General features: G+C 33.9%; 2 protein-coding genes across 3 annotated transcripts in view; one reads left to right on the top strand and one right to left on the bottom strand.

Moving 5' to 3' along the window:
• LOC131851412 (uncharacterized) overlaps window positions 1-3,023 on the bottom strand; it is a 169,057-nt gene extending 166,034 nt beyond the window's left edge. The window contains exon 1 of one of the 2 annotated variants that reach the window (XM_059201917.1): window positions 2,801-3,023. The gene's annotated coding sequence lies outside the window, so the exon portion shown is untranslated. The remainder of the gene's footprint in view (window positions 1-2,800) is intronic. The other variant, XM_059201916.1, reaches the window with a different exon arrangement.
• A 5,097-nt stretch (window positions 3,024-8,120) lies between these two features.
• On the top strand, window positions 8,121-11,843 carry LOC131851330 (bromodomain-containing protein 4-like). Its single transcript, XM_059201820.1, has 3 exons — window positions 8,121-8,322; window positions 8,634-9,525; window positions 11,364-11,843. The coding sequence occupies exons 1-2, from the start codon at window positions 8,121-8,123 to the stop codon at window positions 9,509-9,511; spliced, it is 1,080 nt and encodes a 359-aa protein (XP_059057803.1). The 3' UTR covers window positions 9,512-9,525; window positions 11,364-11,843.
• Window positions 11,844-13,478: the final 1,635 nt, after the last annotated feature.

The following is a 13,478-nucleotide window of genomic DNA, read 5'->3' as shown; positions in this document are numbered from 1 at the left end:
AAAATAACATACTTTACTTAGCTAATCTATAACGTTATAATAATCTAAAGATTATCATCAATGATAACTATCATTCGTTGAAAACTGAACCTTGAAAAAAATATCTACGACAGGTCAATGACCAACTAAGATTATGACTGGGAACATATTCAATTAGTTAAATAGTAACTACTAAATTTTTCTATTTTGTTTGCATCGACAAACAGTATGAACAATGTAAATTACTTTATTAATAATAGATACAGTGTACATGTATATCATACTCGTGAACGGGTGCTGCTTATGCTACGTGTGCGGGACTGGTCTGTTCGAGTTACGAACACTGATTAGACTATTTGCTTTTGCAATAGCATATGCTGGTGGTCACCCTATTCTCCCAATGAATCTGTATTATTATAAACATATATAACATTTATTTGAAAAGAATACGAGATGAGTTTCTTGTCAGTTCTCCTCACCTCAAAATCATTCCTAATTGACGGTAGATTTGACGTATCATGACTCTGTAATAGACCAACATGAATAAAGATATTTTGAATTTTCAATATACTTGTTGTACCACCAACACTGTAAACTACAATTTCTATCTAACAACATCACTAATGCATTAAACCATTAAACCACTTTGAGAATAACTATTCTCAAAGTGGTATATATCGACCCCAGGGATCTATGACAAACTTCATGAGGTCTAAGAGAGCGGTCATCTTGTTGTTAAAAACAACAACTTAATTTTTTTAACACTAAACTTTAATACAGTTAGAAATTTACAAAAAATCAATACCAGGTAAGAATGGGGAGTCTACCCAAAACCGAAAAATATGGCAAGGGGTCTATGACACAAAAAAGTTTCGTAATCTCTGATTTAAATTAATAATGGTCGAATATAGAGCATTAGGAGATAACTAGTTTAATTAAATCGTCAGTGTTAAGTATATCAAACACAAAAAAAGACACAAAAAAAGTTTGGGAATTCTCTCTCCTCTGCATTAAACGATTGAAAAGAAAAAAAATTATGCAAATTGGGAAAATTCAATCCAACATTTGCAATAACATTTAATAAAGTTAGCAATGCGAATTGTGACACAGAACAATTTACGAACTTCTGTTTTCGAGTTGCAATAATAAGAACACTTATGACGTACATAAGAAGGTAAAAATAAAAAAGATACTGGTAACTGTAAGTAATATAACAAACATAACTAGTTCTGTTAGTTATATACTGCGTGGGTAGCTCAGTCTCACCTATTTCAGCCACCAAACAACTTCCTTTGTAAGCTGTGTTTCTTAATGGTTGTGAAATTACAGGATACAAGGCATGACATCTTAGACCTTCGGAATACCAACGCATGAGTCGTCTCACTAACAATACGTGGTGCTGTTCATTTATATAAGCCACGGTTATCACTTACCATCAGGTGGCCAATCAGCCTGTTTCCATTCCAATAACATAAAAAACAAATGGTTTACAAAATAAGGATAATATTGCAACTGTGGCGCATAATTTCATGAGTCATGGTGTTACTTTATTAGCTTCGAGGTAAAGACCACAGATAATATATTACACCTACTTGATAGACAAGACTGCGTCGTACAAAATTGTACATACATAGTAGTACTTACGCTTAATCATTGTAAATAGTCTATTTTTAAACAATACATGTAAAACAACGTTGCGCGTCGAAACCTAATGGCAGACTTCAATCCGAAAGATCATGACTTCAAATCTGACTGATATGAAAAAAAACTAATACTTCTGACTAACTCTCCGGTGATAGAAACATCGAAAATCAAGCTAATCTGAACGGCTGTCATCATACTCGACTAGTGCCCCGTCAGGTTAGATCTGCTATACCAGAATTGGAATGAGGAAGATGTCAGATAAGTTAGACCATCGTGGTGAATTTACCAAGAAATTGTCTCCACGTAGAAACGAACTGATATAGTATTATATTTTTTTTAATGAATGGTTATGGAATAGTGCACTCGCCTGCACTAACGGTTTACGCTGGCGGGGCACCAGTGGAAAATGATAAAATGAATATGAGGTCAGGTCTGTTAGCCCATCGTGACAAATTTATCACGATAGTTTCCAAGTGGAACCGCGTGGAGGTCAACCTGATACTATTATACATTGCTAGCAATTAAATCATTAGTCTTCATTAATAATTATCTCCTCCAACCTTTAGATCATTGTTTAAAATATGTAGCCTAGGGCGGAGTGCAGGCTTTGATAGTTATAAAAAAGTATCACCTATTAATTAAATCGCTTCTAGACAGGTAGGTAGGATAAATATCCCACCAGATACTAAATTAAACAGTTTTATCATAATATCTACTAAATATAATCATAACTACCTTATCTGCGATTACAGCCGTGAATATATTTATTTTTAATAAAGTTTACAATATTACCATGTTTATTAACAAGTATGTAATATTCGTATATCATAAACAATGTAAGTGATATGTATTATTTCATTATTTTGTGGGTACTATAAATGATGAACATGACTTATAAGAAATTAATTGGCAAAGAAATGAATAAAATAGGCAATCATAATCCATAGATCTTACAAATTAAAAAAGAACTGGCTACTAATTTAATTTTGAATTTCGAATACATAAAAAAAAAATGCATATAAAAACAAAATGCAAACAATGCACGTGATCGACGCATTGCAAATAGAAACCTTCCCACGGTTCACCGGACAAAAAACAGGTTCCACTTGCATACCGAAAGCAAATCGGCCGTATCCGTTCTTCAATAATTATTATTAAAAAAAAATAGTTCACATACCTCGGTAAATCCAAAAGCGAATACCCACTATGGCAATACACCTAATTAACACACATGTTTTTTAAACTTCACTTAGTAAGATTAAAATATGTGAATCATTCGGTAATCACTTTCGATAGCGAAACACACGCGGACGCCGGTTTCGTGTAATAATTCGACAAAAACACGACTTACGTCGACGAGTTCAAATGCGACACTGACTTTGTTAGCTTGAATGTGAGCGGTCCATTCTCGAATACTACGAGCTACGGCCATTCAGGTATGTGAACAACCTCTGAGGCGAGATGACTGCAATCAAAAACCAACTGTATCACAAAAATAAAAGCAATAACATTCCTTTGAATGCGTACCACTGATAAGGCTGCGTCGATATCAACGCTGCGTCTGGTATTCCAAATAGAACGAGACAGCACTAACCGAGTATCGTGCGGAAGCAAGACGGATATAGTTCGACATTAAGATGATTGGACCGTGAAATTTTTATATTCAGTTTGCAGAGCAAAAGCGCATCTTCTGAACAATAGTGCATAGTTGAGAAAGTAGGATCGCTTGGTCTCTATATTTGTATAGACGTTGGAATAGGACGGCGGCATGCCATTGTTTTAAAGAAGCTTAAAAGCTATTGTGGCAAGCCTTTCTTGGGAAGCATTCCCGTGGGATGAGACAAAATAATGAGGTTTTAAATTAATAATTACGTGCATAGACTATTGAAGTTTATGGCCAATTACTGCTGGGAACATAGAAAATGGTTCACACAATATTGTATAGGTACCTTATGTGAACTACCATAGCAGGTAGTTACTATACTAGTGCAAGATAATTATACGATATCATGGATACTAATTCCAAATCAACTTTTTACTTCATTGATATAGGTACCCATTGTATATTGTTACATATAATGATGGACTCGGTGGTCTAGCTGTTGGATGGTCGCGGGTTCGATTCCTTGGCACAAACATTTGTATTCATTGTTTGTATCGGTCTGAGTGTTTTCTATATATACTTCGTACGTATTCACATAAAATAAATTCATCAAACGCCTAGTACCAATAATACAACATTAACTAAATGAGATTAGAGTTATTTTAATAACTGTTGAGCTTGGGACAAGATGTCGCTATATGAATAGTCCTAGATTATTATTATGTGATTTGTATAACAATGAACAGTTTTAGAATACCTAATACGAAAAAAATGGTACGAAAATGTGCTCTGCGTAACTAACGCAGTAAATTTGATAATTCTGATAAATACATTTAAATACATCAATGTGTATTTTTTTTAAAAAGCCATGTTTTTTTATGCGTCCAATCACAAATGTGTTATTTTTGTGGCCATAAGTAGTTGGCAGATTATTCAGATTCTTAAAAGGGACCGAGTCGAAAAGTAATCTTGTTATGTGTTGGTATAGCATAGTCTTTAAAGGATTACTAGCTTTTACCCGCGACTTCGCTCGCATTGAACAGAAAAATTATCCTATGTTCATTCTAATACCTCCAGGAATATGTGTACAAAATTTCATGATATTTGGTTCAGTAGTTTTTGCGTGAAAGTGTAACAAACATCCCTACTTTCACATTTATAATATTATTAAGTATTAAGGATTTAGAATTATAGATCTAAAAAGAAATAGATGGAGAAGAGACTAAGATCTTTTTATATACATTCTACCTACCTGCTCTAGACTCGTTTATAATCATAGTTGTTTTACATTGTTATTTTAAATAGAAAACATTTTTTTTAATGCACTGCCCACATAAATCTTTGTTTGCCCAATGGTTGACTGGGAGAAAATACCTCGTGCTGTTAAGTCCGCCACACACACTTAGATTGTGGAATGAACTTCCTGCCGAGGTTTTCTCACGAGACTTACATGGGGTTGCTGTACATGGGGTTTTTCAAGAAGGGTATATTAAGGTTTCTTTAGTGTCGGCAACGCGCACGTGACACCCCTGGTGCTTCAGGCGTCCATAGGCTACGGTACCCATTTACCATACGATGGGCCGTATGCTTGCTTGCCACCATAGTAGATTATAAAAAAAAAATTGTGCATAAAAGATTTAATAAATAAATAAATATATGCTGCTGCGGCACCCGTTGGAGATAACAGTATGTGGTGGAAATCAAGTCAGTTAGTCCATCGTGGCTAATTCTCGACGACGTAACTACAATAGTTGAGTACAATAGATATAGTCTTTATTCAAATAAACTTTCGAACAGTCACACAAGAAGAATCATAAAGCAAACAGCGGGTTGCTCTTTTGAATAAATTTTGTTTTTAAACAAATATGCATTAACAAGCATGCATGCGGTAATCGTAATGAAAACCGCTACGCACTCATCCTTTGTGCAATCAGATAATATAGTCAACATTATGAATTAAAAAAAAAACTGTAGTCTACTGTTTCCCAGGTTTTTTAGTGCATTCCCCACCTCAGCTTTTCTAAAATTGCACACCCTCCCCCCCTAGGAAATACACTAGGAAATTATTAATTAAACAATAAACAAATTTTATTACTTATTGGTTAATTATTAAATTATTATTTTAATAATATTATTTGCGCTGCCAACAACTTATCTCTGCGCAACTCAAGGTTGACTGGTAAAAAATGCCATTAGGTGTTAAGTTCGCCACATGTACTTTTTACTTATGTATAACGTGTATTAAAATTAATTTAATATCTATTCGGAAAGAATAATGAGCAAGAAACTAGTGTGTTGCTCTTTTAAATAAATGTTTTTTTATACTTAAATAATTACACAATAACAAATAAGAGGCATGCGATAATCAACATAGAAACCGCTACGCACTCATTCTTAGTGCAATCAGATAATATTGTCAGCGCTATGAATTTTAAGTTTTTCTACAAAAACATTATTATCGTTAATGAACTCTTCAATTTTATAGTATGCTTTTTCACAAAGGATGTGTTTTATACGAAATATTTTTCCAGGCAGATTTAGTGGCAATGGCAATATTTAAGAATACAATTCGGCACTCTATTCGACCATCTAAATAATAGGACAAGGCCACGGCATATCGAATGATGAATGGATCAATTGTAATGTTACCAATCTAGATTGAGGCGGTATTCTTTTAGGGTCGAATACCAATTACGTCTTACCTCAATTTCTTTTTTATACAATTGTAATGACAAACATGCAACTTTTAAAGTTTTTTGGGTAAAGTCCAAGATGCTGACGTGTAAACAGAAGCCTTGCCTTCTGTAATAAATAACCTGTCATAATATAGTTAAGTAGTGTATACATTATATATAGTTAAGTATATATATAGTAATAGTTTTAATATATAAACGTGTTAGCTGTAAGTTTATGTTGTATTAATTGAATAAATAAATGAAATAAATAAACTTAGTGGCCAACCTATGATATGTTATCTTAGTCTCTTATATATCTTAGATATGGTCTCGGTAGTCTAACGGTTTAACACACTGATGGTCGTGGGTTCGATGCCATACCTACGGTACAAACATTTATTTTGAAACATTTATACTGATGATCACTCTATTCTCCCAAATTTGAATTTGAAATTTTAAAAAGCAATCTGAATTATTGTAAACTTGTACAACCATATTTAAAAAATTACGAGCTGAGTTTCTTGTCAGTTCTTCTCACTTCGAAATCATTCCGAACTGACGGTAGATTTGATATATCATAAGAGTCTGTAACAGACGAATAAAGATAGTTTGAATCAAATATTCATGAGTATAATCGTTTGTAAATGTGGTTTTCTATGTATATTATGATGGCACTTACAAAAAAATGTATCAAAGTATTTATATCAGTGTCTAGTAGCCTAATAAGTTTAATTTGAGACTAGATGGCGCTGTAGGAATTGTCCAGGGTTATTATATAATATTATTATAGTGATAAGTGGCAATCGTTGCTATAAACATACAGCTACAGTTACAGGACTATGATGGCTGCCCTACCAGATGATGTACATAAAATTAAGAAAATCATCATATTTTATTTATTTTTATTGAATTCCCGACATTTCGATCATCACGATCTCATGATAATTTATCATCTTGTGACTGGAGCGGGAACACAACGACTATTAATAAAAGTCTTTAATAATTGTAATAAATGTATTTCCCAAAAGGGCACAGAGAAAAGACTTGTAGTTTATAAAAATGATGGTAGACAAGCTGCCAGCAACATCCCACCCTCCTGTGATATAGTCACATCCTACTGAAAGTCTACTGGCAACTTGACCTGCCTTTTCTGTGGCCGTCGGAGTATGTCTCCAAATGTGACTAAAGGGGAACACAATTACTATTTTATTAAAAATCAAAATAATTATGATGAATCATAAATTGCTGATTGATAAATAAATAAATTTATGAGTAGTCAAAACTGACATATTAAAATACAGATATCAAAAATACACAGTTAAAAAAAGAAATGTAGACAAGCTGCCAGCAGCAATCTTCTATAATTCCTTTTTTATATCAGTTGCAACAGTGTATAAATGAATAGTCCAGTAATTTACTGTACATAATACATCTCTTTTGTGTGAGACAGTCGGCTACTTTGGCAGTTTCTCGACTTATAATTAGAGCTAATTGGCACAACTGCGTAATTGCTCTGACATCAGCAGCTATTCTAATAACTGTACAAATAAATAATAATTTGAAAACAAATGCCAAGTCAGTATGAGCAGAATCAGTTTGCAACTTTATATTATCTACTAGCCAGCGAGAGTAAGTTAGTAGTGTGTGTATTTTTTTATATGATAATGAAATGGTGCACCCGCCTGCGCTAACGGTTTACACTGGCGGGCACCAGCGGAGGATGATAAAATGAGCATAAGGTCAGGTAAATTCACCTGGAATTTATTCCGATGGTTTCCAGGGGGAACCGCGTGGAGTTCAACCTGACATGGTACATTGCTAGTAATGGGGTCCATAGTACTAAACCTTCCCTTTCCCTATGTGTATCTGTTTGTGTGTATGTACTTGTATGTGATCATTAAAAACACCAACTTGTGAATAAACTTATTTGGGATTACTTATACTACAACTAGTATTAATTATACTTCGTATCTCTCCCGAAGATGATTACTGATTACATGCAGCACGCCAGATGATGCTGTCCTTATCACACTATTTTTAGATCATATTAAATGCATTGATCGATAAAAATTAAATACAATCGATTAAAAAGTATCTATTCGATGACTCAACTCCCAACTCTTGGCCTCCCTACATTATTAGTCTACAAGCGCCCGAACCTCATTACGCGATTTTGTGTTGTCCGAGTCACACGTCTCTTCCAACAAAAATAAGTTAAAATGGGAAAAAGGAAGCGGTCAGATAGAGGTGACAGTCATGAAGTAGAACGGTTGTTAAAAAAAGTTAAAAAGTTAGTGAGAACAAGAAGAAGAATTTTGTCATCATCGGATTCGGAAAATATCACTATAGAAAATAGTTCGTCAACTCCTGTGCAAATAAATTCAAATATCGAAAACGAAGCCAGTGATCCAATAATTCAAGGTAAGAACAATTCTCTAAAATGAATATCAAACAAAGAATATTATCTGTTTTATTTGACGGTACATTTATATAAATCTACCCGACGCAATCGTGTGTGGTAGTTATTCATATCCCGACTTTTAGTGTGTGGATGTTGTATAAATAAATCCCGATATATGTGTGTGGATTTTATAATATTTATATATTATTTTGTTATAATATTTTTATTATAACAATAACATATCGAGTCTTGACGCAAAGCGTGTATAGACAAAAACCGTTGCATCTCAAATTTCATTTTTACCTATTATGTTATTTTTACGTCATTACAGACGAGATCCTAATTGAAAATGATCAAATGATAGAGGAAAATGATGAATTAGACCCAGACATATTACAGTTACTAGGGTCAGATCCAACACAAGATAAAACCTTTGGTGAAAATTTACATAAAGATCTAGCTATGAGATGGAAACATATTTTAACCAACGGGATACCTAAAGAAGAAAAAGCGAATCTTTTAAAAGAATATTTACCCGCAGAAAATTGTATCCCCATGAAAGCACCGGTACTAAACCCGGAGTTGAAGTCGGCATTGTCCGATACCAGCTTAAAAAAGGACTCGTACAGTGAGCAAAAACAAAATCAAATGTCTAGCTGCATCTCGGCTATTGGCAAAGCATTAAACTTAGCTTTGACACAAGTGGAAAATACCCCACAAGAAATTATTAAAACTCTGAGCGATGCAGGGCGCTTACTGTTTGACACTCACTACAGAGAATCCCTTTCGAGAAGGTTTACTATTGTTAATTCCATAAGTAAACAAAAACGTGAAATAATAAAAAATACAAAAATAGATGAATATTTATTTGGGTCAAATTTATCTGAACACTTAAAAACATCTAAGGTCATATCAACGTCAGCATCGGAATTAAGATTCACCACACAAATTAGCAACAGATCTAGTCAATATCGCTCGCAGCCAAGAACAACTCGCCAGGGGGCTTTAAACGCACGGGGGGCACCGCGGACAACGTATGCCGAGCCGCGAGTGTACCCCGGCCAGTCTCGGCACTCGGTACCGCTCCAGCCGGCGCCGCCGCTACAGCCCCCTCCGCCGCCAGCTCGGGGGCCACGCGACCGGCGCACTGCTCTGCCGCCGCCGACGCAGCGTTCGAGATCTTACCCACAACAGACTCGACGACGTTGAATACTTTATCACAGGTACATATTACAAAAACAATTGTACCAACTGCTAGCAGACTTCAGTACTTTTTTGATGAATGGCTTAAAATAACACGTGATAAAAATATTTTGTCCTGGGTTAAAGGTTATAAAATACCATTCTTTTGTGACCCACATCAGATAGTTAAAACTAAATCATATACGGTAACTGAAATCAACATAATTGATGAGAGTATTACGGAATTATTACAGTCAGGTTATATCTCGACTTGTTCCCCATGTAAAAATCAATTTATTTCACCTATTTTTACAGTCCCGAAACCTAATGGCAAACACAGATTTATTTTAAATTTAAAGGAATTAAATAAATTTATATCTGTTAAGCACTTCAAAATGGAGGATTATCGCACCGCATTAAAATTAATAGACCAAGACTGTTTTATGGCCACGCTTGATTTGAAAGATGCCTATTTTTTAGTCCCCATTGCCAAAAGCGATAATATCTACCTTCGTTTTACTTGGAATTCTGAAATATATAAAAATCAACTGTTTGAATTCAATGTACTGCCATTTGGACTATGTACTGCACCTTATGTATTTACTAAACTTTTAAAACCCGTGTTACATTATTTACGTTCATTAGGTTTTATATCCGTAAATTTTCTTGATGATTTTTTATGCATTGGAGGCTCATTTAATAACTGTCTTGATAATTTAAAAACTACTAAATATATACTTTCTAAATTGGGATTTTTAATTAATGAAGATAAAAGTAAAACTGTACCCAAGCAAAAATGTTTATTTTTAGGCTTCATTTTTGATTCAATTAATATGAGTCTAACATTACCCGATGAAAAGAAAAAACGCATAAAAATGTTTACAAATAAATTAATACAAACAAAAAAATGTAAAATAAGAGAATTCGCTAGTTACGTAGGTTTATTGACCTCCGCATGTCCAGCAGTGACTTATGGATGGGTTTATACAAAATTATTTGAACGGGATAAATTCCTAGCACTTAATTACTCTAATAATTACAATAAATATATCACTCTATCAAAACATCTAAAAGAGGATTTTGTATGGTGGAGAGATCACATAGACTCCTCATTTTCTTTATTTCAAAGTTGCGACTATTCTGTTGTAATATTTAGCGACTCTTCAAATACGGGTTGGGGCGTAGCGTGCAATAACGAAACAGCCCACGGACTCTGGAATAGTTCTCAGCTATTATTACATATAAATACTTTAGAATTATTAGCGGCATTCTATGGCCTTAAAATATTCGCATCGCGATATAGTAATTGTAATATATTATTGAGAGTGGATAATACTACTGCCATTGCCTATATAAATAAAATGGGCGGCATACAATTTCCACATTTGAATTAAATTGCTCGCGGTATGTGGCAATGGTGTGAAAAACGTAATTTGCATATTTTTGCTTCTTACATCAAATCAAAGGAAAATATAGTTGCTGATTTAGAATCTCGTAAATCATTCAATAATGATACTGAGTGGGAACTAGCTCATTATGCCTTCGAAGAGATACAGCTTTCCCTCGGTTACCCTGAATTCGATCTATTTGCTAGTATTCAAAATAAAAAATGTAAGAGATACGCTTCGTGGAAATTGGATCCGAACTCAGAAATAATAGATGCGTTCACGTTTAATTGGAATAACCTAAATTTCTATGCCTTTCCACCCTTTAGTCTAATTTCCAAAGTTTTACGTAAGATTAAATGTGATATAGCAAGTGGGATAGTTGTGGCACCATATTGGCCGACTCAACCCTGGTACCCGATATGGAACCAATTACTAATATCTGAAGTCTTATATTTTCAACCTAACGACAATTTATTGCTATCTCCTTCCAGGGAGCTGCATCCTCTATGTGCGGACCTGATCCTAATGGCAGGGATATTATCAGGCAGTCGCTGGTGAGACGCGGAATCCCGAACGCATCTCTCGACATAATGATGGGCTCTTTCTCTAATAACACGCTCGTTCAATATAACACAGCACTAAAATCATGGTGGCTATATTGTAAGGATAAAAATTTTGATTATTCTCATGCTGATATAATACAATTGATTGAATTCTTAACGCAAAAATATTACGACGGTGCCAGTTATAGCACACTTAATAGTTATCGTTCAGCATTGTCCATACTGTTAGGTCAAGATATCACTTGCAACCATCTAATCAAGCGGCTTTTAAAAGGTGTATACCGTATGAAACCTCCTGCACCAAAATATGATACTACTTGGGATCCTAATTTAGTACTAAATTACTTAGCTGTTCATTTCCCTAATGAATTAATTTCATTAAAAGATTTAACACAAAAAACTATAACGCTCCTTGCTTTAGCATCGGCACAAAGAATACAGACTTTAAGCTTGATTAAAATTCAGAATATATTAATTGACTCAAATCAAATAAAAATAAAAATTGATGAATTAATAAAAACTTCAAGACCTGGAACTTACCAACCCTTTATAGTATTACCATACATCAAAGAAAACCCTAAAGTATGTCCAGCCCTTTGTTTAAAAACTTACATAGACAGAACATCCCCATTACGACATCAAGAGGAATATTTATTCATAAGTTTTCAAAAACCGCACAAGAAGGTAGTTACACAAACTTTATCTCATTGGGTTAAGGCAATATTAGAAAAAAGTGGAATAGATATTAAATTGTACGGCGCTCATAGCACGCGCCATGCATCCACTTCTGCTGCGTACAATAAAGGCGTTAGTCTTGATGCAATCCGGAAAGCAGCAGGCTGGTCTGAATCATCAAACGTTTTCCTTAAATATTATAACAGAAACGTATTAAAATCAGTTCCTAACGAATTATTTGATTCTGTATTTAGGACATAATTTTTTTTTTTTTTTTTTTTTTTAAATGTAACTTATGCTTTTTCTTTTATATTGTTATATATATATATATATATATTCTAATAAATACCAAGAAGAAATAAATCATTTGCTTAATTAGGTGGTTTATTTTTTCGATGCTCTAAACATCTACATGTAATCAGTAATCATCTTCGGGAGAGATACGAAGTATAATTTAGAATCAAACGAACTTACCTAGTGATGTTTGATATCTAATTATATGAGTGTCTTGACCGAAGATGATTACACTCCCACCCTCCCTTAATTTCTTCCCTGTGTATATCGAAAAAATTGGGCTCTGAAGGAATGAGGTTCGGGCGCTTGTAGACTAATAAGGTAGGGAGGCCAAGAGTGGGGAGTTGAGTCATCGAATAGATACTTTTTAATCGATTGTATTTAATTTTTATCGATCAATGCATTTAAAATGATCTAAAAATAGTGTGATAAGGACAGCATCATCTGGCGTGCTGCATGTAATCAGTAATCATCTTCGGTCAAGACACTCGTATAATTAGATATCAAACATCACTAGGTAAGTTCGTTTGATTCTAAATTATACTAGCTGTTCCTGCGTACATTTTATAGCCTATGTGTTATTCTGATATATAAGCTATATTATTGTAAAGTTTCATTAAAATCCATCCAGTAGTTTTTGTGTGAAAGAGTAACAAACTTCCATCCACACTCACAAACTTCCGCGTTCATAATATTAATAAGATTTTTATAATAATTGTAATATAATCTGCTGTGTTAAAATATTAGGAAGAAAACAAAACACGATTATACTCTCGAGACCACAAAGAAAAAATTATTTTAAAATTATATTTATTATTTTTGTTGCAGTTTTCAACAAGTACTTTTTGAGATTATCAAAAGCAAATATACAGACAGATACGGCCAGGGACTGTGTTTAATAACATGCATTCTGAACCTTTTGTACTATTCACTCTAATTTGTTTCCTTCATAATTTATTTTACAATACAATAAAGAGTTTATTAATAAATAAACAGATACGAAACTATATAGTATTAGGCACTTGTACCATACGAGGAATCGAACCTGTGACCTTCGCAAGAAAGGCGGTATTC

The sequence above is a fragment of the Achroia grisella genome, unplaced genomic scaffold, assembly GCF_030625045.1.
Source record: "Achroia grisella isolate CSIRO2021 unplaced genomic scaffold, CSIRO_AGI_Agris_v1 utg782, whole genome shotgun sequence".
NCBI lineage: Eukaryota > Metazoa > Arthropoda > Insecta > Lepidoptera > Pyralidae > Achroia > Achroia grisella.
The sequence above is the reverse complement of the archived record's forward strand: the minus strand, read 5'-3'. Positions and strand labels throughout refer to the sequence as shown.